This window comes from Sebastes umbrosus, chromosome 1 (assembly GCF_015220745.1).
Source record: "Sebastes umbrosus isolate fSebUmb1 chromosome 1, fSebUmb1.pri, whole genome shotgun sequence".
NCBI classification, from domain to species: Eukaryota; Metazoa; Chordata; class Actinopteri; order Perciformes; family Sebastidae; genus Sebastes; species Sebastes umbrosus.
In genome coordinates this window covers 34,501,341-34,528,937 of record NC_051269.1, presented here as the reverse complement: position 1 = coordinate 34,528,937, position 27,597 = coordinate 34,501,341, and the positions used below count along the sequence as shown (strand labels likewise).

The window sequence follows — 27,597 nt, the reverse complement described above, 5'->3', positions numbered from 1 at the left end:
TAATAATAATAATAATAATAATAATAATAATAATAATAATAATAATAAATATGAATATAATTTATAATAATATATAGCATATCAGAATCTTATTTTCCATTCCAAGTTTTATAATTTATATATATATATATATATATATATATAAATAATTAAATAAATTATTATTAATAATAAAATTATATATATATATTTATATTTTATATAGTGTTTATATATATATATATACTGTATATTATAAAACTTGGAATGGAAAATAAGATTCTGATATGCTATATATTATTATTAATATTATTAATATTAATAATTCAAAGTTCTTGTTAACTGCTATTTGAATTTATTAAGTAATAATGACAACAGACGGTAAGTCCTCTGCTACATATTTTTAGATGTAGCTCACTGGGGACACATACTTTTACTTCTCATATTGTTAACATCAAGTTTAGCCTAACACAGGATCACATTAACACTGAAAAGGTGCTATCCTATTTTAGTTTTACATTTGTAAAATATTATTAAAATGTAATCTCGTCTGGATTTGGTCACCCTGTCTTTTTTTAATCTAGTTGTTATTACATTTAAATCCCTATTTAATAAAAGACTGGAGATTTTTACCAATCAGAAGGGGTCAAAAACAAATAAGAAACAAAAAGTTATGAGAACATTTGGATGCTGTCCTGCTTTAAAGGGAGCAGCCACTACAGACTGTAGGGAATGATCAGTCCCATGGTATGCATGCATTGCAGCCACAAGATGGCCTCATAATTAGCCTACAGTTTGTTTTCTCTAGGCTGATATTTTGTACAATATACCACCGTTACTAATACCATTTATAATAATAATAAATATATAATAAAAATAACTTATATATTTAGATCTGTGTGCACATCACTGTTTCTGATGACCAATAGGAAGAGCCTTGTTTCTGTGGAAACCAAGGCAACAGGACAAAGGTCAAGGGTCAAAAACACCAGGTGTGCAATCTAATGCAACAACTAAGATTAACTAGCTCAGTTACATGTACATTTCCACACACAGATCAGACAAAGAGATCCGAGCCGACACATGCAGAGCAGGTTATTTACGGGCAGATTTGTGCATCTTTCTTTATTAGCATGAATGCCTGTAAAACATCCACACTCATGGACTGATTTTTAAGTGCCCGTACACATTTATATCATGGATGTCAGACTATTATACAAACATGGATGTTCAATCTGCTTTATTACACTGATGCAAGCCACATGCGTAGGAGGTCAAGAAACAGGGTTGCACAAGTCATATTAATGTAAACAAACAGCAACCGGGCATTATCCCTGGAATATTACTATACACGGACTGCACTGATATTCAAAATGTGTGCAAAACTGAATTATGATTTTAACCCTTTAATGTTGTCCTCTACCGTTAGTAGACCGTTGGTAGAGCATATTTTGAGTCACTACTGTATATCTATTGAAAATGTGTTGAACTCAACCAGATTGAGCCATCTCTACCACTCCGTTTAGGTGTGTTATGCTAAAACAAATCCACTAGATGTCGCCGTGTCTTCAAATTGCATTGACTTTTTAATTTGCCTTCTTATATAAAGTTAGCAACAAAAAAAATTACCCCAGACATGAGGACTCTGTTTGGACTGATTTAGGCATATTCTTTTGACATATCATAGTTTAAAAACATGCTCTACCAAACAGTTCAGTTGTCCTTTTATGGTAAAGGTAGTAAAGCTAATGATGTAATTCAAATTTACTATTTTCTACTAAATAAAAAAAACAACTTTTGATCATTCATTGTTGTTAAAATGGTACATTTAATGTTATTCCATTATAATAATGTTGAAATAATTGTTTAAAAACATGCTCTACCAAACGGTTGAATTGTCCTTTACTGGTAAAAGCAGTGAATTTAAGGACATAAAAAATGTAAAGAGAAAATGTTTCCGTTGCTTTTTTTCTTAGTGAGGACACTAAAGGGTTAAAGTCAACAAAAGCTCAATATTAGTTATGTACAGATGAGCCAACCATTAATCTATCATCACTGTGGTTCTGAAGTGCTTTTTTGCTGGGCTTTAGCAGTGTAAATGGATACTCTGGACATGCTTTAGAGAGGTATAACTTATATGTTATAAGTAATCTGAGGACGGCATAGAAAACAGTCACAGTAATTTGTAGCAGGAGCGGCCACTTGTAAACAACGAGGGAGACGATCTCCCTCTTCACATTATTCACATGAAATGAGTGTGATATTGTCTGTGCAGAAGCTCCGTAAAGAAGTGAAAACCATGGGAACAGAAACAACATGCTGCAATGGTTGCATACTGTACTTTGTTTTGCACAAACCCCTGTATAGTGTATTTTGCAGTTTATTGCTCTCTGATATAATCAATGTCAGACATGAGTTGGAATGTATTTGTTCTAACAAATATAACGCAAATTATATTATGAATCTGAATTAGAAATACCCGTTATCAAAATATATTTCCAGTTAGGTTAGAAAAAATAATATACATGTAAATAAACTTTCAGTGACGAGTCAGGGCAGTATGATTTTTGTAAACTTTCAGAGACAAAATGTTTTTTTTTTTACTAGTTTCACAGAGAACATATTAGCACACGTACGACATCATGCACTGAGTCGACACCCTTTTCCAAACTTGAGGAACTATACGAACATTGAGCACTTTTTTCCTTCCACAACAGTGCAAATCCGGTCGTAACAGTGAATGTCAATTACCAAACACGGAGAGAGAGAGAGAGAGAGAGACCATCACTTTTCAAACTACAAGAAATACAACATTCAGCAAACAACACCTCAGACAGAGAAGGAGTAAAAGACTAGATCTAACAATTTTGTACAATACCCAACGATACTTGTATCTACAATCGGTGTACTTTAACACCTTTGATGCCTTTTTTTATGACCATCTTTCTTGTTTTTTGACAAGCTTTCCTCCTCTCCGATCACCTCCTGATTGCCCTGGTTTAAAATGCCACTCACGAATCGAAAAGGCACGGCTACATCTGATTGGAGTAGGAGGTGGGCCCTCCCACCTGGCTGTACTCGGACGGCTGGCCGAGGTTTCCCTGGGCGTTGTAGCTCCCTGACTGGTCGAAGCTTCCCTGGTTGTAGGGCGGCTGGTTAAAGGTGCCGGACTGTTTCTCAGACGTCCCGCCTGCTAACCTCGAGGCACCCTTGTGCCAGCCGGTCTCCTTAAAGACAAACCAGATGTTCCCGGCCCATAGAACAAAGTTGAGGAACCCAAAAGCCTGAAAGAGAACAAGACAAAGCAATATGAAGCACATTCGAAATTCTGGTCAGCGATGCGAACTCATCTTCTTGTATTTCTACAGTATATTTTTATTTTTATTCTTCTGTGCGCTATTTTATTCTTCAAGTACTTCAACATACTTTCATGTAGAAACTTTATTCAAACTTGGCTTTATATATTATTCAAAGTTCTTTCTGCATTTATTTATCATATAAAAGAATCTTTGGACCTTTTCAACTGAATCCTGAGGATTTCAGCTCCTTTCAGTACTCTAACGTACGCTTCAACTTCACTCACGCGCTTACACTTAAAAACTTATTTCAGCGCTCCCAACGGCTATTTCAACTTACGTCAGTGTTTCTACTTCAACTGCCACTTCAAGCACAACTTTGACTGTTTCAGTTTTTCAACTACACGTACATTTTCTTCAGAAAAATTTACATTTTTCTAATTTATTTAATTATTCATCCCAATGTGTGTTTGGGACAGTGATGCTGTGAACCTACCACTGAGGTATTGAGTCCGGACCAGCGTGGTCCATACAGAGATCCACACTTGTTGTTCTGGACTTTGCAGGCAGAGATGAGCAGCTGCACCTCGTCTGGATCGGTGGCCATTTTCACATCAGACAGAGCCTTGGCCCAAGCGGAGGAACTGACCAGCCACAAGAAGGAGAACACCACCGTCACCACAAAGTCCTGATTGCGTGTAAGAGAGAAGAGACAGGGTATGGGGAAAACGGTAAACTCAAGAAGCCATAGCATTACTTTGTCACTGGGGCTTGCTTTGAACAGCTATGACTAGATTCCTTTGGCAGAGTCGGTATAAGATGGAAACGGAGGAATAGAGTTAACTGAAAATGTCCTCAGTCGGAGTCCACGGTACTCACAATGAGTGGTCCTCGGTTGTTTTCACGGTACTTGTTCTGAAAGAAGATGTAGACAATGGTGGCCATGAGGGAATACAGGAAGGCAAAGACCGCGATGGTGACGAAGAACTCCGCAGAGGATGAATAGTCTCCGATGAGGAACACGCGTTCGTTCCTAATACCTTCACACGCTGGCGCCTCAAAGGACACCTGGTGCAACCTGACACACACAGAAGGAGGTAAAGGGGTCAAATCCTACACTAAATGGTGTCCATAGCACTATTTTGACAGGATACTGTATGTTTTAACCAGGTAGGTCCTTGTAAATGATAATACAGTGATTCATTTGTCTTCCCTGTCTTTAACTTCTGCATGTCAGACATCCTCTGACTAACTAAACTTTATCACAATCGTCATATAAATACAGGCTCATACGTGAAATATGACCTCTGCATTTAACCCATCCTTCATCCAGCGCCCGGGGAGCAACTTTGGGTTCAGTGTCTCGCTCGAGGACACTTTGACATGCAGACAGTAGGAGCTGGGATCGTGGTTAAATGACGGCCCGCTCCTACCCCTAAGCTACAGCCGCCCTTTTAGCATAATAACTCTTGCAATTATTATTACTGTATGTTTGCAGATGATACCAGGGTAACACTTTATAATAACCATCATTAATAAATGGTAAATTGACAGTTAATTAAACTTAAGTTAATAGTTATTTTACTGTTACCAAACAGGGAAATGATAATAATGTTTACCAGGGCTGTAAATCGGTTATAATCCCATGATTGTCCATAGTTAATCGCGATTAAACGCAAATGAATCAAACTTTTTTTATCTGTTCAAAATGTACCTTAAAGGGAGATTCATCAAATATTTAATACTCTTATCAACATGGGAGTGGGCAAATATGTTTGCTTTATGCAAATGCATGTATATATTTATTATTAGAAATCAATTCACAAAAATCAAACAATAATAAATGAAGCCCGCTCACCTGAACGGATAAGCAAAGTCGATGCCAATGCTGAGGTTGCTCCTGGCCTTCTCCATGCAGTCCACACTAACCCGCAGCTGACCAGAGTAGCCGCCACATGTTGCAAAAGCAAAAATGGCAAAGAGCTGCACAAAGAGAGAAAACAACAGAAATCAGATGCCAATAGACGACTTGAGGCAAAAAGCACGGACGAGGAGATGTGACCTACAAACTACTGGGAATTAAATTATATTTCTTTTTGGTCATGAGTCTGGGGACAGATCGAGATGACTGTACACAATAATGTTAATCTATCAACTGTTTTATTTATTTATTTACTTTTCAATGATATTTTATTGGAAGGAACATCAGGTGAACAGAAACATAGAAATAAAGCACAAATGTCAATGATTGTCCCTCCATATTTTGGTATAAAAAAGATCAAAATAAATAAATGAATAAAGAAATAATAAAGAAAATTAAACAAATAAAATAAAATAAAAATAATAATAAATAATAATAATAAATAATATAAACATTAATGGCAGTAACAACAATTATAAGATAAAATAGGTTGATACACTTTACATCAAATACTCAATGCTTCAAACAAGATGCGTTCAGTCATCTCATAGGTACAGAGCTCGGAGACATCAAGTTCAAAGCACCATGTACAAATGGACAAAATCAAGTTTAGTTACACTGTTTCTTATTAGATACCATTTTACATGTATTCTTGATTATCTAACATTGCAATAACAGGTCAGTGTCACGTCTCTATTGCATTAAAGCTTGATGGTGAGTTAACTACAGTATATGGCTCCGTCAGAAACAGCAACAGTTTTTAGCTATAGACACACTTTGTTTTTTGAGTCACTGATAGTGTATTTTTTAGGACACCCTGCATTGTTGTGCTGCTATAGAAAGTTGTAAAGTTGTGGGCCCGAAAAAAAAATCAAAGCAATGAGTTGAAAAACACTAAAACTCGCCATAGTGGGGGATTGAAGAGTTGGGTGATAATTCTCTGTGGGTTTGTAGACTATATTGTGGCGGTACTGATTCCTCTAGACTGTAGTTGATCAGGCAGAAGACTGAAAAACAGTTCCCATCCACATAACAATATAAAATAAAATGCCTCCTTAATAATAATAATGAACAAATGCCTCTACAATAACAAACAATTAAGGAAACTGAAATATTGTTTTTATTTTTACTTTTACCCTCCTTTAAAGTTTCCCCAAATAAAATAGACTAAAAGAAATGGGTATAAAGGGTTTCATTGAAAATAAACAAATGAGTAGAATAACAAAATACAGCCTGCAGGCGTTAGGCTATCGTGAGGCAAGCCAGATTCTTGCACAATTAGCACCTAATCGTCCCAGTGCAGGTAACCTAATTGAATGGTATTTATTTTGTTTCCCCAACTAGGATAGTCAATTCTCTCAATAAACAAAACACAAAGAGGTCAGGATCTCAAAAGGGCCTAAAACAGACCAGAGTTTCTGGTTTGGCTGATAACACATGTTGCATTTAGTGAAGGAGAGATCAGAAGGACACTGGGTGTGCAGTTTCCCTCCTCTTTTAAGCCCTACAGAAAGGGCGTCGTTACACCCTGATTGGCCAAAAGGGGAATGCACCAAGCTGCTCTCAACTATCATTTAAGAGCCAGTCCCCACACCCTGTGCAACAGGTGAACTGAATAACCCTCTAATCACTCAGCAATTCAACCAAAAAAAACACCAGGGAAAAGGCAAACAACAGCAAGCACCACAGAATGGGCGGCTGCCACACTATGAGCAGCATCTCTCACTTTACACATAATAATTTGACCCAATGTTAATATAAAAAATCGATTAGTGCAGCTTCAACAACATGTCAACTGAGTTTTACACCTCAGAACTGAACCACAGGAAACATTAAAACTGTAACTGGAATTAATTTCTAGTAACAAGCCCAAGTAGCGAATAGTGAGTATCAGCAGTCCCGCCATTAAACATTTTGCTTACGGACATCTCAACAATTTCTCTGCCGTGAAGCCAATTTAACAGCAGCTGATAGCATTTTGGCCACATCAGCACACGGACTACAATAGCTGCAGTGAGTGAGTGCGTTGGCTGAGCTGAAGTCTCAGAGTCTGGAGGAAGAGATCTCTGTTTGTGTTCCCCTCCACTGGCACCTGACGATGACTTCACCACCGCGCTTATTTAAAAACAAAAACTGATGTTCACATTCTTCACTGTTTCAAATTGTCTCCACAATACAACAAATGATTCCCCTCGGACTATAAACACAGAGACAAAGGAGAATCTGAACTCTGAATCAGGGTTATTATAGAAATCTAATACTGAAACTAAAACGAAAATAAACAGTGAAAAAATATTTTTAGGAAACTGAAACTAAATAAAAACCATTTCCTTTAAGAAAAACTAAACTGAAACTATATTTCTTGGTTTAGAAAAAACCCTAATAAAAAACAAATAAAAATGAACATAAATTAATTTCAGGTTTAGTTTTTTAACAATAATATATCACTACTGAAAAAAGGAGACATCATGAATTTCCATCAACTCTCGTGACAATAAAATACAGAAACTGAACAGACTTTTGATCGGACACTAAGGTAGCGTGAACATTAAACATTATGGCCGTTCCTATACAGTTCTCCAGCAAATTATTTTATATGTATTTACATACTTCTGAGACATTTTAGCCGTAATCATAATAATGAATCAATCAACAATACTAAACAATGACAGATATTGTCCAGAAACCCTCACAGGTACTGCATTTAGCATAAGAAATATGCTCAAATCATAACATGGCAAACTGCAGCCCAACAGGCAACAACAGCTGTCAGTGTGTCAGTGTGCTGACTTGACTATGACTTGCCCAAAACTGCATGTGATTATCATAAAGTGTGCATGTCTGTAAAGGGGAGACTCGTGGGTACCCATAGAACCCATTTTCATTCACATATCTAGAGGTCAGAGGTCAAGGGACCCCTTTGAAAATGGCCATGACAGATTTCCCTCACCAAAATTTAGTTTGGAGCGTTATTTAGCCTCCTTCCTGACAAGCTACTATGACAATGGATTCCTTATGTTTTCTAGTTTCATATGATACCAGTATCTTCACTCTAGCTTTACTGAGCTGAACTGAGCCCGCTACAATCTCCGAAAGATCGATTGCGTTAATTTGTTAATGGAATTAGTGGCGTTCATTATTATCGTGTTAACTTTGACAGCCCAACTAAAAACATAAAAACTAAACCTTTCTGAAAACCTGAAACTAAAATAAAATAAAACCAAATTGAAAATTCAAAACTATTATAACTTTACTCTGAACACAGTAGCAATCAAAATATCTAAGAATAAAGTATATTGCCAGATAAAATATTAAAGTGTAAGTGTGTATAAAATGTAATCTGATGGATAAAACTGCATTAGCAATGAGTTAGAGAAGGATGTAAGTGATTACAAATAAACAACGACAGTTTAGCATTACAGGCTGTAAAATTATAGGTCACACCTTCATTCATATACTGTCATTACAACAACAGTTTGATGACCAGGCAGAATGATCACATATTTAAATACAACCCACAGTGTTAGTTGAAAAACTATAAAAAATACACTTGAACTTACCGGAGCAAATATAACCATACACATTGAGGACGGGAAGATGTAATCCAGCTTTATTTTGCTACAGCGAGAAAACCTCCAAGAAACCTTCTGATACTGAAACAGAAGCTGGAAGAGGCTGCCTGAGGAAACCACAACAATATGTGTGTGTGTGTGTGTGTGTGTGTGTGTGTTGTGGCTGAGTATGAATGTCTACCACTTGTGAGATTAGGTAAGAAAAAATAAACAAAAGTAATTAAAACGTTAAACATTTCCCTCTAAAATTCTGTGTAAAACTAATTAAGTGTCTGTTTGCTCGAGTTGAACCTGCTAACATTGCTACAGTATGATAATTAAAGCTTTAATTATAAAACTAATGAGGCTGCGGCCCCATGTTTGTTTTATTATATTAGTCATTAGATATAATTTCTGAAGGCGATACTGGACTACATGTTGCTGTTTACTCGGTTAATCTCTTTGTCTTTGTTAGTATTCCTCTCCTGCTAATTCCATACTAATGCAATGTCAGTCTGCTTGTTAAAACGACATGAATGATTAATCAGGCTCTCAGCTCCATGGCTGATTGATGCAAAACAGGAAGTGGTGAGATGAATTATGGACACATTATACAAACAGCAGCAGATCAACCTGAATGCAAATGCTAATTAGACAGTTTTTTTGTATCTGTACATAGATGGCAAATGGGTGGAAAATAATATATATTGCTGCTTTTATGTGTATAAAATAGGGCTGGCAATCTATTAAAAACTTGAGCCCAAGAGGCAACAACAGCTGTCAGTGTGTCAGTGTGCTGACTTGACTATAACTTGCCCCGAACTGCATGTGATTATCATAAAGTGGGCATGTCTGTAAAGGGGAGACTCGTGGGTACCCATAGAACCCATTTTCATTCACATATCTTGAGGTCAGAGGTCAAAATGGCCATTTTTCCTCGCCAACATTTAGTTTAAGTTTGGAGCGTTATTTAGCCTCCTTCCCGACAGGGTAATATGACATGGTACCAATGGATTCATTGGGTTTTCTAGTTTCATATGATGCCAGTATCTTCACTCTAATTTACGTTAATGCGTTATTATCGCGTTAACTTTGATAGCCCTATAAAGCCAACAATTCTGTTCCTTATTCTGTAATAAGTCAGAGTGCAAAGCAGTGGGTAAAACAAGCTTTAGTAACCGTTGTTGTGATCAATACTAGGGTTGTGCTATGTGTTCTAGAGCTGCAATGATTAATTCATTAGTTGTCAACTATTAAATTAATCGCCAAATATTTTGCTAATTGATTAATCACATTGAGTATTTTTTGTATTTTTTGTTTTTAAAAAAGGTCAGAATTCTCTGATTCCAGCTTCTTAAATGTGAATATTTTCTGGTTTCTTTACTCCTCTATGACAGAAAACTGAATATCTTTGAGCTGAGGACAACACAAGACATTTGAGGACGTCATCTTGGGCTTTGGGAAACACTGCAACTTTTTTCTCCATTTTCTGTCATTTTATAGACCAAACAACTAATCGATTAATTGAGGAAATAATCAACAGATTAATCAACAATGACAATAATTGTTAGTTGCAGCCCGATAACACATGGACTGTTTTTAGTGTCTTCTGTATTCTCATAAACATCTTGTGTCCACACCAACACTCCTCATATCTTAATTTCCCATATCACAAAAACTCACACTAAACCCACAGATGTTGCTGTGTCAAAACAGTGCACTCTCCTCTAAACACTACAATTGAGAAAATTAATTTTATTCAGCGAGTTCAAGTATATTATCATTCTCTCACCTCCTACACATCCAGTCCTTCTACCGCTGCTGTGAGTAAATTAAGCTGTTGCCTCGTTGCCCACTCCAACAATACTGTGGCCCAAAGAGACATAATTGTGGACTTTGCCTGCCTCATTTGACAAAAGAGAGAGATAATTAGCTCTTCTCTCATCACTTTGCTCTGAAAGTGAAGAGTACTTTTAATGACATGGAGTAGAGCAGTTTTGTGTGAGCGACTGGTAAAATCGAGGAGAAAAGGCGAGACATTTCCAACTGGTTACAACCTCAGTCTGTTTAATTAGTCGACATTGAAGCCAAGGAAGAAATGTCAAAATGTATCGTGAACGGTGGCTGAAAATGACTACCAGTGCTGCTGAAGATGTGTGCGAATGTATTTATTAGAAAACATGCAAAAAAAATCGTTATCAGTTTTATGAAAATGCAATGGATTAAGTGGCTCAATGTCATTCCAGCCACTACCTACCGCTATCGAGAGGCGAAGTCCCGCCCCTTCCGTTGGACCCCATGGGACCTCACTTCGGAAAAAATATGTACGGTCGTCAACGGCGATAATAATATTTTGATCCCGTTTGAAATAATAAAGACTGATGAAGCAGCAGGTGAGAGACTACAGAGAAGGAGTCAAGACCGACAATGGACTGGTGGGAATATGCTGCTGACAGTGCAGACAGCAGCTGGTCGACAGCTTTCGGTGTCTTATGAGCTAAAACTGATGAACTAGAACTAAAGTCAGCAACAGATAAACAGCCTTCTCGTTATAATCAACAAACATGAACATGCAGCAAACACATAATCACAGTCAGACACACACACACACACACACACACACACACACACATCCAACCATCTAACACACTCACACTCTGCCCTTAATATGCTCTCTCTCTCTCTCTCTCTCTCTCTCTCATTCCAGTTTTCCATATAAAGCTCCCATAGCCTCAAGACTTCTCACAGCCATGATCACCATAATCAGACCTGACGCCTGGTTAGCACGAGCCTCCCCTCTCCCATATTACAGGCAGCTGGACGTGCAGCTTGCCAGCAGCTGGGGAGGAGATATCTCTTTAGTTTGAATGCCCCTCAGCCTCTTGAGGGCGCTATTTAATAAGCATCAGCATTATTAGATCATTCAGCCACACGTCCCACACTCATAGCAGCTGTGAGCATGTTATTAAAGTACATAGATATTAAGTGTGTGCATGTTTGTCTCAAGCATGTGTTTGCTTTTATAATGTATAGATATAGACTAAGCAGGACAGCGTTAACTAGTAAATATGTGCCACAAATGTGAGGATGCAGTATTTCCAAGCAATTATGAGCTGCTGCATGTGTACAGCTGATATGTTAAACTAAACTGGATCTAACAGATGTCGACATACACATACAACTAACATGTCACCATAGAGTAGGGCTGTCTTTATCAGTATTAGGGTCGATACATTGCCACTGTTATGCAGACGACATCCAGCTGTATATCTCACAGAGGTACGGCCTACAGTTTGGTTACTGACATTGTTGACCAGCCCATTCGCACGAAAAGGCGTATAAACGCCACGATAATACGCAAGGCGTTCAGCGTGCAATAAGTACACCTTTTCTTGATTTCTGCGTGTTTTTTATACGCCATGCAACCAGGAGACCGGTGTTTGAGATCGTTGTTGACTGTTGTTTTGTAGGTTATGTTAGTGACGTTTGGCACCGTGTTTTTTGTTGACGTTTGTGACGTGTTTTCCGTATTTTTTTCTGTTGTCCTGTTGTTAACTTTATGCTGTTTTATTACTGTTTCATCTTGATTATAATGCACTTTTTGTAAAATCACTGTTACAAAAGTGCTACATAAATAATTGTATTATTCCATTCTTTTCTTAAATACATGTCTGGCTGGCATCGTCCTTATGCAGTTTCTAGCTTAAAGAGATAACATTGAAGGAATATTCACACCAATCAGTGAGCGTAACCACCACATTGCCATGGAAACGTGGCCCAAACTGAAACAGCACAAAGGGTTTTAATTCCCCTGAAATACAATTTTATATCAGCCATAGAAAAATGACGGTCTCACTTCACCTCTGGCTTCAGGATTTGAATAACTGCAATGCAAAATATATGTGCGCCTATTTCTGGTAGCAAGAATATCCGATGATACCCAGACCTATTGTGTCTTCTTGTGCAGCATGCTTATCAGATCTTCAGGGAGAGACACAGGATGCAGTAAGAAAGACATTTAACTTTGCATTTGGTTTGTGTTTCAAAAGAGAATACGTTTTCTTCTCCAGTAACTTTGATGGCACCACTTTGATTCCCTCAGTCCATTTACGGCATAAATAGGCTACTACTATTGTAGGCTACTACTTTTGTCTGCTCATTGTTTGTAGAATCAACTGTGACATATTTTGAGAAGGTAGAAAACATGTTAGCCATAAAACTCATCTCATGAAACCATGTTGCACTGTCTGAAATATATTGTCAGGTGGTTTATGCCACCTTGTGTTTAAATGCATGCACTGAGTTTAGGACAAACCATCCATCAAATCTCCATAGAATGGATTTAAATGCATTGACTACTTTTCTATTTCTAATGAATTAAACCTTAAAGGGAGATTCAAAACAAAGACACACGCACAACCAAAGAGATCTCAGCAGATATGAACAAGAGATCAGTGTCTGTTATCCAAACTTTGTCTCAATAGTGTTTGTGTTAATGTTCAGCTCGACTGTTCGGTGAAGCACATTTTGAGTCACTTATCTTGTTGAAAAATGTGTTGAATTTAACTTAACCTGATTGAGCCATCTCTCATGCTCAAATCATAACATGGCAAACTGCAGCCCAACAGGCAACAACAGCTGTCAGTGTGTCAGTGTGCTGACTTGACTATGACTTGCCCCAAACTGCATGTGATTATCATAAAGTGGGCATGTCTGTAAAGGGGAGACTCGTGGGTACCCATAGAACCCATTTTCATTCACATATCTTGAGGTCAGAGGTCAAGGGACCCCTTTGAAAATGGCCATGCCAGTTTTTCCTCACCAAATTTAGCGTAAGTTTGGAGCGTTTTTTTTAGCCTGCTCTGCAACAAGCTACTATGACATGGTTGGTACCAATGGATGCCAGCTACAACCAAAAAATCGCAAGTTGCGTTAATGCATTAAATAAATAAATTACTACTGTAAATATGGTAAATATCTAATAAATACATGGAAATAATACTAGTACTTGTAATACTACTAATTCCATGGTAATAAATGTTGGTATAGAAACCTATTATTAGCATAATAACAGTATATGGTTTAGTTTCTTTTTACTATGAGGCCTATATTTAAAAAACCTGTGGGGTCTGTTTTTTTAAAAAAAACGTACTTACTTAGTGAGGACATTAAAGGGTTAAGGTTAGGTCACTGTTAGTTACTGTTGATTTTGAACATTAAACTGCTAACAAGGTGCTATGTGCTGTGCTAAATGCCCAATGCTAGGTGATGCTTTGCGAGGATAATCTGGTTCACTGAGCTATGTATAGGTGTGGCTGGGTTAGGTCAGTCCAGATCAAAGCCGAGTACTGTATGATAAACAGAGGACTCAAATTTCTACTTGTTCCCTGCAGCTTCAGGCCTCAGGTGGAGGCTGGATGCTGCTTCACCTGGGTGTCATGGTGCACAGCTGGAACCTCTGCAGGGAATTCCTCCACTGAAGTGTTTTTAAGTGATTAACTCTCTTTAGCATTTGGTTGGTTTTGAGGCAAGATGAGGCCACAAAAAAAAAACACACACACACACAGAAATGTGCTCATGCATCTGCACACACACTTAACAAATTCAAACATATGCAGCTAAATCATATGCAGCTAAAATAACTGATAAAAACTGTACGTGCAGACTGTGGCATGTGCATATCTGAGCAAACAAAAGAAAAGTGACCAGAAGAGCGAGAGAATAAATACTCCCTCCTAATTATCACCCCCAGATAAACATCTCTCTTTCTCTCTCTCTCTCTGTGTGTGTCTATATACTCTCTTGCTCTCTCCTGCAGCTGCCTCCTCTCCCTGTGATTTTCGGCTCGGGTTTAGCCCCTCTCATTTCTGGCTGGGGCTTTTGAACAGGAGAGTGTGGCATTGTGAAAGGAGGGTGGGTGCTAAGCCCCGCGCCCCCGTGTGTTTATCTGCCTCTCCCAGCTGGGCTCCTCGGGGAACAAGAGATAGAGAGAGGGAGGGAGAGAGAGAGAGAGAGAGAGAGAGAGAGAGAGAGAGAGAGAGAGAAACCGATACAGAGAGAGGAAGAAAGAGAAGCCAGGGTACAGGAATGAAAACCGTCTGCAGTGCAAACAAAGCTCTGAAACATCTCCCTGTTTGCCCTCTTCTCCACTGACCTACATGGCATTGACAATCACAGCACTAATGCGAAGACCATGATACGCTTTCAAACCAGTGTTAAGGTACATTTGCACTTCAATCAAAGGTTGAAAAAATACTACTTGTGATATTATTCACATATTTAGATGAGTGGATGTGGATAAGAGTGCAAGGATTCTGTGTGAGGAGACTAAAACTGGGCATATACTGTACCATTTCAGCCCGTTTCTGGCCCAAATTTTGAGCCGCACGACTCACTTTAGAGTCGGACCGAATTTCAGCTTCGTTTGCCGTGCAGTGTACTGGAGGGATCGAGGATTGATTAACTCCTCCCGACTGGCCGTTGGACGGTCGGATAAATTTCTGACATGTCAGAAATTTTGTCCGGCCATCCACAGGCTCTCGCACAGTTGAAGCAGAGCCAAGAGGCGAATCCCCAATGTCAGTGCCTTTTCTACTTTTTTTCATATCCATATACACCGGCGCCTCTTTTTTTCAGCAGGCAGGATGGCACAGATGATCCAGGCAGCATGTTTCTGTCTTGTTAGCATTGTGACCCATAAAGACCTCTGCTAGCAAACAAACTTTACCTGCCTCGGAGCTTTCAAACAAATCTTTATTGACAACTGTCATCAGCCAGAAGGCCGACGGGCCGTGTTATTTTTCTTCTATTTTACATGTACAGTGTGAGCACTCAGGTTGTGGCTGACGATCAGACCGTACAGTGTGAGCACATAAATCGTGAGCTTTGGCTCTACATCACAAACGATCTACTCGTACAGTAGGAGTAGGAGTTACACAACAACATTTCTAAAATCATACAGTGTATGCCCAGCTTTAAAGGTACAGTGTGTAGGATTTGGCGGCATGTAGTGGTGTGATTGCAGATTGCAACCAACTGAGTACCCCTCCGCTCACTCAGTGGACATACTGTGGTATCATATGGCTCTTGAGATTGCGGTGAATCCGTTGATACCAAACATGTTTTGCTAGCTTACTGGGAAAGGGGCTAGATATCGCTCCAAAGTTGAGCCGTCTTTACCACAAGGTCTTCGACACCTCCATGGCAAACGGCAGTGTTATAGCCGGCTGTTAGTGCCCCTTCCGGTGCATGATGAGCGTGTGCTTAGCGGCGGTGCTGGTGTGGTTTGTCCGTTCTGTTCTACTGTAGAAACATGGCGGAGCAACACAGCGGACTCCGTGAAGAGCTCATTCTAAGGTAACAAAAACACAACGATTCTTAGTTTCAGGTGATTATACACTAATGAAAACATAGTTATGAATATTATATTCCATTTCTGCTAATAGATCCCCCAAAATGTTACACACTGGCCCTTTAACTATAGCTCGAGCAGGGTTGGAGGCTCAAATGAAGGAATGAATGAACACTGTGGAATAGCGGAGGCTGGCTGAGGATTATGAAACTGATCCACAGGCTTCAGGGCTTAACCGCCAGCAATCAGGCCTACTGTCCAATACAAAGAGCTCAACAGGAAAACAAATAGTAAACCAGGCAGAGAAGCAATGGGGAAAGTGAAGTGGGCAGAAAAATAGAGAGTATTTAAGGAATGGTGGCTTGGTATAATGAAGAACATTTGACTGTAAAATAAATATAATAAGAGGAATAAGGGACAAGAGACAACGGAGGAGCTGCTCGAACAAGAGGATGTGATAAGAGTGGCGGAGGAGGCGACGGAGGTTGCGCCGAGCGGGGAGGTGGGGAGGATCACGTCAAGAGGTAGAAAAGCTAAAAGGTGCATTCGCTGATGAGCTCCACTTGACATTTTCGCAAACGAGACAAAGATGCTTCACACACACATACACCGTCCACCTGCTCTATTCAAGTCAATAGGAATCGTTGCGGTGTCAAGTGGCTGCCTCAGCAGGAGAAAAACGCATCAGATGTTCAGCCCCTCTCCCTGCCTGACTGGGAGTGGAAAAAAAAAAAAAATCTAGGACACTCTTTATGAAGAAAGAAAGATGAAACAGAGAGCGAGACAGAGATTGAGAAAGAGAGGCATATCTCTTTCAAATTGCTTATCCACTACTGTAATTTAAAATCAAACTACTCTTAAAAACTACACAAACCAACCATGTGGAGTGTGTGGTTTGAAACGGGAGCAGACGAGCATACTGTATGCAGCAGGGCAAATTATTTTATTGATAAGCATCTCTAAGTTTGGATCTTCTTCTCATAATTGGAGCTGTTCTGACTCAAAGTCATGCTAAATTTGCACTCTAAAAAGCTCCAAATTTATATGAATTGACTGAAAGTAAACACAGAAATGAGCTTTTTTTTTTGTAGTTAACTGCTAGAAATCTACTTTCGGGGAAAACTTGCTGGCGAACCAATCTAGCTGCCCATTCATCTGCACACGTCAGTCTGTTTACATGTCTATCTATTTAGCATGTTTGTTGATTAGGGCTGTAAATCGACTTAGAAAAGCATCAGTTGGGCTTAAAATCAGTACGTAAACTAATTAAAATACGTACGGAATCAATGTAGCAGAAGTACAGAAAACACGTCACAAACGTCACTTACAAAACAAAACACCGATCTCGAACATCGCTCTCTCGGTTGAAAGTCCTGTGTTTGTTGGACCCATCAACTTCCCCTCCCGCTCACCATAAGCAGTCGTTCTCACTTTTTATTCTACATCACTAGCTCGGAGCGTAGCATATTAATGCAGATGCGTTTACATTGCAGTCAGTACAGACTACATGGCGTACAAATGCCACGCCAAAAGCAAGAAAGGCGTTCCTATTGCACACAAAATGACTTGTGAATTACTGTGTCATTCATGTACCATTTAGTGCAGCATTGTAACATTCTCAAATCTCAGAAACTCGCTGAGGAACATTTTAAGCAACCACAAAAACAAGCGAGATAATGAATTCCTTTACGTGCCCCATGTTATCATTTCTCTTCTGCTTTGGTGCACTCGGCTGTTTTCATTCTGGTGATCTTAATTCATGGAATATGCTGCTGTGGATGTAGTAGCCTGTGTCATGTGCATCCATGCTTGCACATTCATACAGCATTTCCATTCACTTACAGTATATGTCCATGTTTGTTGTGTGTGGATGGCTGCTTGTGCGCCTAAGAGTGTGTATCCTCCCCGTGCATGTGTGTGTGTGTGTTTAATCTGAGTGTTTAAGGACCTCGATGTGAGCATGCAATGTGTATGTATGTGAATGTAGAGTAAAAATATCTCCCTCTTTCCACTCAGGCAGAAGCATTAGACACAGTTCGCACACACACTCACACTCACACACATACAGTCTCACTGCTGCAGCCCGCCAGTGTGCAAAATATGAGCAATTTTACGCCAGCTAGTTGAGTACAAAACAAAAGGACAAACGCAGATCAGGAATGGAAGCACAGTGTGGCGAGCAGACAGATGCACATTTATATTGAACTTTGACATAAGAGTGATGAAGGGATATCGCCCTAACTGACATACTGTGGTTGAAATAATTTACTCTAATTGAGATTTTTGTGATTTTATCGTATTCAACCCACTTAAAACTGTGTAAAACATACTATTACATCCTTATTTCACACCTGAGACAAAATGTTTTTTTTCCTGCTCATCAAAATCGGCTACATTAGTGTGAAAAAACCCAACTACTTCACTGACGTTTTACACAAAGAGGCGACGACCACAAGCCTTCGTGTGAAAGCTGTCTGATCTTTGCTTCAGTGGCAGCACCACAGAACAAAATCAGTAGCTCATTTAGCGCCGGCTAATCCCTTCCTGCACGGGGAGCGCTTTGTGCCCTGCATAGCCCAGATTCATCTCTCCCACTATCTCTCCCTCTGTAAGCTTGACTGACCACAAGCAGGCAGAAAATCTCCATTTATTTTTGTAGCAGTGCGCCTCCTTGGTGCTCCTCTTCTCCCCATGGGGTTTCCATGGCTACTTAGTCAGGTGACCTAGCTGGAACCCAGCCCCCTGTGCCCTCCGGGGACAGTCGCTGCACTTATTAAGCTGGGGGCACCCAACGGAAAAGTAATACAACTCCACTGTGTGGGTCTGTATTTGTATATGGTGCTGGGTTTATATATGAGAGGAGGACATGTCCTCACAAGAATCTAAAGATCGTCCAAATTCATGTCAGTCCCTGTGTCTCACTAATACACCAGGTGTGGATCGGGATCCAAATTAGTGAGAGTAGGATTAAGTGTGAATATCTGACGTGTAGAGCGGTAGAGCTTTGGTGTTAATATGGTGTTTAATTATTGGATTAGCTAAAGACACATTTTAGGCTTTTCCAGTATAATTTTTTCACCACGCAATAAAACTATGGTAACGTCCACAGTTAGGGGTTTAGGCAACAAAACGACTTAGTTAGGTTTAAGAAAAACGTCATGGTTCAACACGTTCTCACTCATAAAGCGTCAAATGTCACCACTTGGTCAGTGCCTCTCGGCAACGGACTTAGGACGGTGTGTCAATATCCACTTGTTACATGCCTAGCGTCCTTCCAAAATAAGTTTCTGTCTGCACAGGAAGTTAGGTTTAGGCAACACAACCACTTAGTTAGGGTTAGGAAATGGTCGTGGTTAACACTAACTTCACTGACTAGCGACTCACGTGATTCAAAGGACGATACTGAGAAGTCACGTGACTAAAGACTGATGTGACAAAATAAGTCAACCTTACTTTTAGTTTCACACGGGACATGAAAAAGTCTTGTGTTAGTTTGACCCATCCACCTGAACAGACTCTCATGCCATCAATACTTTGTCACTCACTCCGACCGAATAACAGCGTGGGTGAGTTTAAATTGGAATTAGTTGAAAGTCCGGTCACATACTGTCACTAAAGGGTGCCTCTGTGCGTTGGTTTCCGATGCTGAGGGGCATTCACCAAACAGCGGTATTTGACGAGTTGGGAGTGAGAACGGGATTGCATGGTTGGGCTTAAAATAAGTACGGAAAATACGCTTTTTAATCCGCAGACAGATGTGTTGGAAGAATACAATATACCGTAATATAGAAACAGTGTGTCTTTGTGACATTTCTATTTCTTCATGCTCTTGTACGCGTACATACTGCCTCAACACCTGTGCTCTTCCATGCACTATGTGTGTGTGTGTGGGATGTCTCGTTGGAGTAGACACATCCACCTACAGGAGAAGACAGGCTAACCTTTCCCTGCCTGAGTCACAGATGGCGGACCATCGTCCCGGGGTTGAGAGGGACACCGAGGTCCAGCTGTGACCTGATGGTCAATAAAGGCCACGTCACATCCAGGAGCTCACCAGCGACCACAACCCTCAACCCCAGCTGATGTTAAGACCACATCATTACTGGAATGTTACTCAGATACGACTTCAAGCGGAAAATACTATGACCCGTAGCTGGTGCTGAACCATGAGAGAAATCAGTTTTTAGGATAGAAAGAAGATATCATATGTTTCATATGGTATCATATATAAATATGATATATACGTATATCATATATATCATATAAAAAAAACTCTCATGGCCATTTTCAAAGGGGTCCCTTAACCTCTGATCTCAAGATATGTGAATGAAATTGGGTTCTATGGGTACCCACTTTATGATGATCACATGCAGTTTGGGGCAAAACCCACACCAATGTGTTATTTTTGCCTATTCTAAAATGATATGTTTGAATATTTCTGCATACTGGGGTCCCTAAACAGTCTTTGAATTACATAAATTGGGCATCACTGTAAAGCTGAGACTCTTGTGGATCCAATGACCCAATTTGCATTCATGTGTGATGATGTTAGTCCCCATAGTAGCCATTTCATGGAAGTGAGACCATTTTTTTTAAACTTGACCTCACTGTATAAATGACCTGTGGTGACCTCGAGGATAATCACAGCCTCATGAAACTTTACAGCCACAAACTAGAGACCTAGAGCATCCAGAGAATGGATGGTTTTCCCAGGTAGATTGACAATAAAGGGGTTTCTGAGCAGTTTCCAGAACAGAATAGCTTGTCGTCCAATCACCGAAAATCTCCAAATGTCAAAAGTTTTTGATTTCAAATCACAGCACGGCTTTTTCTATGGTGTTCCTCAAGGTCTTGGTGTCTTAATATGGTATTTTGGAGGAATTATTAATCATTTTTATCAATTCTCGAGTGATAAAAATGGTTAAATTTAGCACCAAATCTGTGTCAACCCCAAAATTGCTGCAACAACTTATGAGACATAATGGAGCATCATATACTTCAATTATATTATATATATATATAATGTTCTAAGCCCTTATACACCAACAATGTGACAACACAACATTTGCACATTGCAATACCCAGCTTTAGCATAATTAAACTACAGATTTCAAATTCTAAACATTCTTTAAATACCAAATAAATAACAACACACATGGACCAAAAAAAGCATCAAATTCTACAATGAGTTTTTTCAGAGCTGAGTGAAGATGGACCATCAGACATAAAACTTTTAATGATACAAGACATTAGAGAATGTCAGACTTTCTTAGATTATATTGACAGACAGATATCAGGGTTGAGAGATATCACCAGCTTCAGAGAAATTTGTGATAGCTATTATGACGTGCTATTTTTGCAAAAGTTTCATTGGTGCTCTTATTCACCTGTCTAACCCAAATAGACGTCATGACACTGAGATGTTTGTTTAAATGGATACTACACGCTTAACGACATTGAGGCGTTTAAAAGAGGTGTCATTTTTTCCCCCACGTCAAAGGAAACTGAGTGATTTCAGTGCTAAAAAAACAGATCTTTGACCTGGCAAGTCTCTTGTGATATCTGTCAGCAGCTGTCGCCAACCTATCTGCATCTCCCTGTTGTCACTTGTTTTCCTGTGGTGTGTGTGTGTGTCTGTGTGTTTATGCTCCTGCACAAACGTTTATCAGGAACATTATGCAGCAATCTGTCAAAACCTATGACACATTACCACCAAGGTGATAGGTCAATGAAGAAATAACACAAAATGTGACAGAAGAAAGCACAGAGAGAAAGACAAAAAGACAGAGAGAAAGATTTTCTAATTTTGCTGCATTCAAAATCTGTTTAATCTGTGGTGTATTTTACTCATGTGAGGCTTTGCTGTATTTGCATAACTACAGAGTATTTCTGGCCCGTCTCACTCAAGTTCCCAATGAAAATAAACAGTGTTCATTCGGCCTAGTGTTAGGAGATTAGGGCTCCACTCCTGATATGTGATTCCTTTACAATACAAAAGATGTCTGCATTAATCACAGTAAGAATTTGATTTCATGCTTTCTTGAGCAACACATTCTCACTATCAACTCCTCAAATACCACCGCTTGGTCAGTGCTCCTCGGCATCGGAGACGGAGACACGGGGTACCCCTCTTGCATTACTTTTGGACGGACCAGGGACAGCGTGTCAATATACGCTTGTTACATGCATAGTGTCCTTTCGAAATGAACTTCCGTTTTCACAGAAAGTTAAGTTTAGGCAACACAACCACTTAGTTAGGGTTAGGAAACGGTTGTGGTTGACCGATTAACTTCACTGACTAGCGACTCTCATGACTAGTGACGTATGTGACTCACGTGACTACCGTCACTAACGACTCACGGGACTAAAGACTGACGTGTCAAAATAAGTCAACATTACTTTTAGTTCCACACAGGACATGAACAGCGGTCTCCTGGTTGAAGGTTTTGTGTTTGTTTGTGTTCAAAAATACGTCATCACTGCAGCACTCTATTAACATGATATCAATATTTTGTTTATCGTGACTCCCCTTGCCTCAGTCTTTTACCACGATTTTATCATTTTGTTTGCAAACGAATCAGCTCGAAAAAATAAAGTTAGATAAAATCCACAATCATTGGCTAGAAATGAGAAACCTGTTTTTTTTTCTTTCTTTTTTTTTAACCTCTGGATCCATTAACTGGACCTCAAAATTACTGAAAATTTCAAGTGGTAAATCTGCTAGCGTTAACTTTGTAAACCGCATATGTGTTGTGCAAGAAAGGAAAATCTGACAGGCATAGCAACAGTAACTAAGGGGGCGGAACTTGGTGGTCCCATCAAAGATGCTTCCTGGACATTTTCTGGATGTTACATATACTGTATTTATTGTATATTTAAGTATAGGCGCTTTCATAAGCCATAATCTGTTTGGCGAGTCCGAATCAGAGTGAAATTGATACTTTTGGTTCGTTTTCTATTTAGTCTGGTTCGGTTTCACAGTTCAAAAATTTAAGCGGACCGAATAAAAACATTAGGCGAATTTGCTGAGGGGCGTGTACAAAGGAGCACATTTATAATTTTCGCCTCGAGAGCTGCCACTTCTATGAAGGGAAACGCGGACTTTGAGATATCGCTGTCAAAGTTTTTGCACTGATCTACTGTGCGCATGAATCCTTTCTCCTCCAATTTATCCCAAACGACTTCATCTTGTGGCACAGCTTTATCTCGCACAAGCACAAACATACACTGTGCTCTGCCCACCCTGAGGCAAACTAAAATGGCGTTACAGTAAAGTACTGAGGATGACATCATAGGACAGTGGGTCAGTCCTGGGTTTTTGGATGAGAGGAGGACCCTTACTCATGAATTAGACTCATGATGGACTCATTCTTTGTGACTCATCAGCCTGAGTTCTTGCTGTAGTACAGGAGGCCACTGAGTTGAGACAGTACTTGTGAAATTGCCCCGTTGTGGGATGATACAACAGCCATGATGATGCACCAGTGCATAAAAAAGGCATGTATATCATTTGCATCATGTGCTCAATCAACTGTACAATTTAGTTCTCTTTCTCCCTCCATCTTTCTCTCTCTCACACACACACACACACACACATGCTCACACACACATGCAGTGAAGAGTTTGGGCACATCTCAAAGGACAGCTTCTGCATGAGTTGGTCCATGGTGGAGAGGAGGGGACCTTACAGCTGTTTGGAGCGGAATATGCCAGCCACTGACAGTGTGCCAAACAGGCCAAGAGCACAACCACACACACACACACACACACACACACACACACACACACACTTCCTGCAGACGTGGCTGATTATTAATTTGCCTTATCCTTGTGCAGACCCAGTACTGACTGGAGATGCAGGAAACCTACTAGTCTGCTGCAACTATCTTGACTAAAGTTTAACGTAACCTTTAAACGAGCTTCTGTTTGTCGACATGACCAGTCAGCCATACAGTCAAGGGTTCATTATCATTAGCAAAGCAAATGTCAATGCAGCCGTTAACGCCGGAGGGCATGTAAACAAAGAACTGACACACATGTGTTTCTACTGGTGTCATAATGATGGAAGAAATTCACTGAAAGCCTTTTTGATAATGATGAAACATAATTGTCAAAAAGCACAGAAAATACAGTGGTTGGCACTGTTTTTCACAAGTGATTGCCATGTCAGTCTAACTTCAGCTGAATAAGGTTGAAAGGAAGTCGGCGGTCTGAAAAACCCAGTCTAGCATCCCTCGTTATTGCATCTTGTATATTGGATAACTCTGGAGCCTTCACGGAGCCGGCAGCCATGTTTCTACAGTAGCCCAGAATGGACAAACCAAACACTGTGTTATCTTTTCCTGCTTGGACCAGAGTCGATAACGATAATTACTTGCTCCGGAGTTAACCTCCGTCACTCCACCCAGCCGCAAGATTTCCGTTTTTTTTTAAGTTGGGACTCTAGTTGTTCCTGAATGGAATCTGTTAGTGTGTGGTGTTTTGGCTGTTTTGGCCAAATCGTTGCTCATCACACACTATAGGAACAACATTTTCAAATTTAACATAACATGTCATTATGTGTGAGGTCTTAATCAATTAAAATATTTAATCATGATTAATTGCAAATGAATCACACATTTTGTATCTGTTCAAAATGTACCTTAAAGGGAGATTTGTCAAGTATTTAATATTCTTATCAACATGGGAGTGGGTAAATATGTTTGCTTTATGTAAATGTATGTATATTTATTATTTGAAATCAATTAACAACACAAAACAATGACAAATATTGTCCAGAAACCCTCACAGGTACTGCATTTAGCATAAATATATATGCCCAAATCATAACATGGCAAACTCAGTGTGCTGACTTGACTATGACTTGCCCCAAACTGCATGTGATTATCATAAAGTAGGCATGTCTGTAAAGGAGAGACTCGTGGGTACCCATAGAACCCGTTTTCATTCACATATCTTGAGGTCAGAGGTCAAGGGACCCCTTTGAAAATGGCCATGACAGTTTTTCCTCGCCAAAATTTGGCGCAGGTTTGGAGCGTTATTGTCCTCCTTCCCGACAAGCTAGTATGACATGATTGGTAGCAATGGATTCATTAGGTTTTCTAATTTCATATGGTGCCAGTATCTTCTCTCCTGCTTTAAAGCCCACTTCAACCTAAAAATAACAAGTTGCGTTAATGCGTTAAAGAAATTAGTGGCGTTGAAACAAACTTGCTTCATTATCGCATTAACTTTGACTATTCTACTTTTAAGATTTGAAAAATCTTTTAGTGTGGGCCGGCCTTTAAACTCCAGATGGAGGCTGAGATCATTCTGAGACCAACTGAGGCTCCGTGGAGATCCCTTTCCTCTCTGAGAGGAACAGCCTAGCAACACAACTACAACACTGTTTGCTGCTGCAGAATAAATCTGAATACCTGGGTCATTATTTGAATTGTTTGCATTTTTTATAAGCCCACTGGCGAGCAGTGAAGTTGGAAAAGTTTCCCTCTTTTCAGTTGTGCAGTTGGGAGGGCAGAAAAAAAAAAGAAGGCACAGCGAGGAAAAGGTCACTTTTGTAATGGTGTCACGGAGGTGCGGTAGTAGCCTGCCATCCTCGGGTTTGTGTGTGTGTGTAGAAGGGAAATATCAAACTAATTGTAGCTTGCATATTGATGGTGTATGATTACATGTGTGTGAACACTACCAGGTGATCTTTGGGATCAATACGGATATCACAGGACAGTGTGCAGTCATGCTCACACAATAACACACACACACACACACATAGAGTGTTATCTTAATCATACAGATGCACCATCTGTATCTTTGGATCATCTGCTTGTTCTGTGGCTCTGGCCCACAAATATCACAGCGAATCTGGTCACACACAAACAGCCGAAAGGGACTCACCACTGGGGAACTCACCTCACTGATAGACATCTGCCTTATCTCAGCTATTTAGTGTCACGTGTCTGATGAAAGTGAGTGTGAGCGAGGTTCAACCCCCTTTTGCATGTCACAAAAATCTGTTTTTATTTGATTTTTTTTTTTTTAATGCTCTGCAGCTTGAGGATCCCTTTGCACATTTGATGGCATTTTATAAAAGTGGGAAAGACGAGCTCACACAGACATACACTGTAAACAATTGCTGTTAATTTACAGCAGGATTTCAACAGTATTAACCTGTTATTGCTAAAACAGTGCTTTACTGTTAATACAAAAGAAAACCTGTTAAATTACACTCATATGCGTTTTTTTAACTGAACTATAATGCATTCTTAAAAAACAGCACTTTACTGCTGATCAACTGTCTAAAGTGTCATCAGTAACAGCTTCATGCAGTATTTCTTGAATTCTGGGACCAGAGCTGCACATGTGATTAAATAATGTTTATTGAAATGTATGTAAACAAATACAACCTAAATAGTGCATTAAAACAAATCAGTAAGATAATGTAAAAGAAAGGTGAAAAACAGCTATATAATGTATGTTTAAACAGTAAATTAACTGTAAAATACTGTGAAATTAATAAAAGTTTAAACAGTATTTTTCATTAACAGTACAAAGCTGTAAATTTCAGCGACAGTATAATAATGTTAATTTTACAGTAACATAAAGGCAACCCTGCTGCCAGTTCTTTACTGTTATTTTACTGGGAAATTCATAACAGTGTACACATGTACATCGTATCTGTGCACAAGCTGCATATACCCTCATGGCTACACTCATTTCTCTAAACTCACATCAAAGTAAATCACGTATCTCTTTTTTTTTGCCTTCAGGCTTCTCTGCACACTGTACAACAAACATGAGAGTCTACAAACCCAGGCACCCAGGCAGAAAAGAGGTAGGAAAAGCTTTGATTCAGTCAGAGCTAGGACAACCAGTTCTCATTGTTGATTCCTGTTATATCATTGGAGTAAAATGGGGCATTTTTTTTTTTTTTTGGGGGGGGGGTAGACTGGCGCACAGGGTTTGGCACAATAATGCATCCAAAATACGCATAATTGAAAAGCTACATAACACCACTATGAAAGGCACCAAAAAGCCAACAGATGTGATAAAGTTGAAGTTGCACCACAGAGAGAGATGCTGCAGGAATTTTATCAATGATTAGTGTGGGAATAACATCATTACACGCTCATCACATCCTATATTATATAATGTATTTACTGCATAATTATTGCAAAAATAAAACATTAAAGTTCCAACTCACCCACTCCAAAACACGGATAAATCCCAGAGGTAATTTCAGCACTTGAAATATCCCCACAGATGCAGGCTGCATGAAGACACAAGAGCATTTCTATCATCAATTAAAAGCCAATTTAGCAGATAAATCACACACATGTGAGTCCAATTTGGATGATTTACTCACCTGATCGGTTGATTCCATTTCAGCAGCAGGCTACTTTTCCTTTCTTACTTATTTGATTGGATGTAAACAATCTCAAACCGCAAGCCAAGACACGATTGATGCGTCTGTCGCGCGTAACAGTCAGAGGGGCACTCGGCTCT

The 27,597-nt window shown here is 39.4% G+C and overlaps 1 protein-coding gene across 1 annotated transcript; it reads right to left on the bottom strand.

The window, feature by feature from the left end:
- Nucleotides 1–1,058: 1,058 nt before the first annotated feature.
- Nucleotides 1,059–27,597, bottom strand: LOC119486487 (synaptoporin). Its single transcript, XM_037766673.1, has 6 exons — nt 27,458–27,597; nt 27,296–27,361; nt 5,134–5,258; nt 4,155–4,353; nt 3,772–3,963; nt 1,059–3,263 (listed from the first exon to the last, which is right to left on the bottom strand). The coding sequence occupies exons 1-6, from the start codon at nt 27,473–27,475 to the stop codon at nt 3,012–3,014; spliced, it is 852 nt and encodes a 283-aa protein (XP_037622601.1). The 5' UTR covers nt 27,476–27,597; the 3' UTR covers nt 1,059–3,011.

Coding starts and splice junctions, on each gene's coding strand:
- LOC119486487 (XM_037766673.1), bottom strand. Junction 5,259..27,295: donor TTATCCGTGTTTTGGAGTGG/GTGAGTTGGAAC, acceptor CTCTTTGTGCAG/CTCTTTGCCATTTTTGCTTT. Junction 3,964..4,154: donor ACAACCGAGGACCACTCATT/GTGAGTACCGTG, acceptor ACACGCAATCAG/GACTTTGTGGTGACGGTGGT.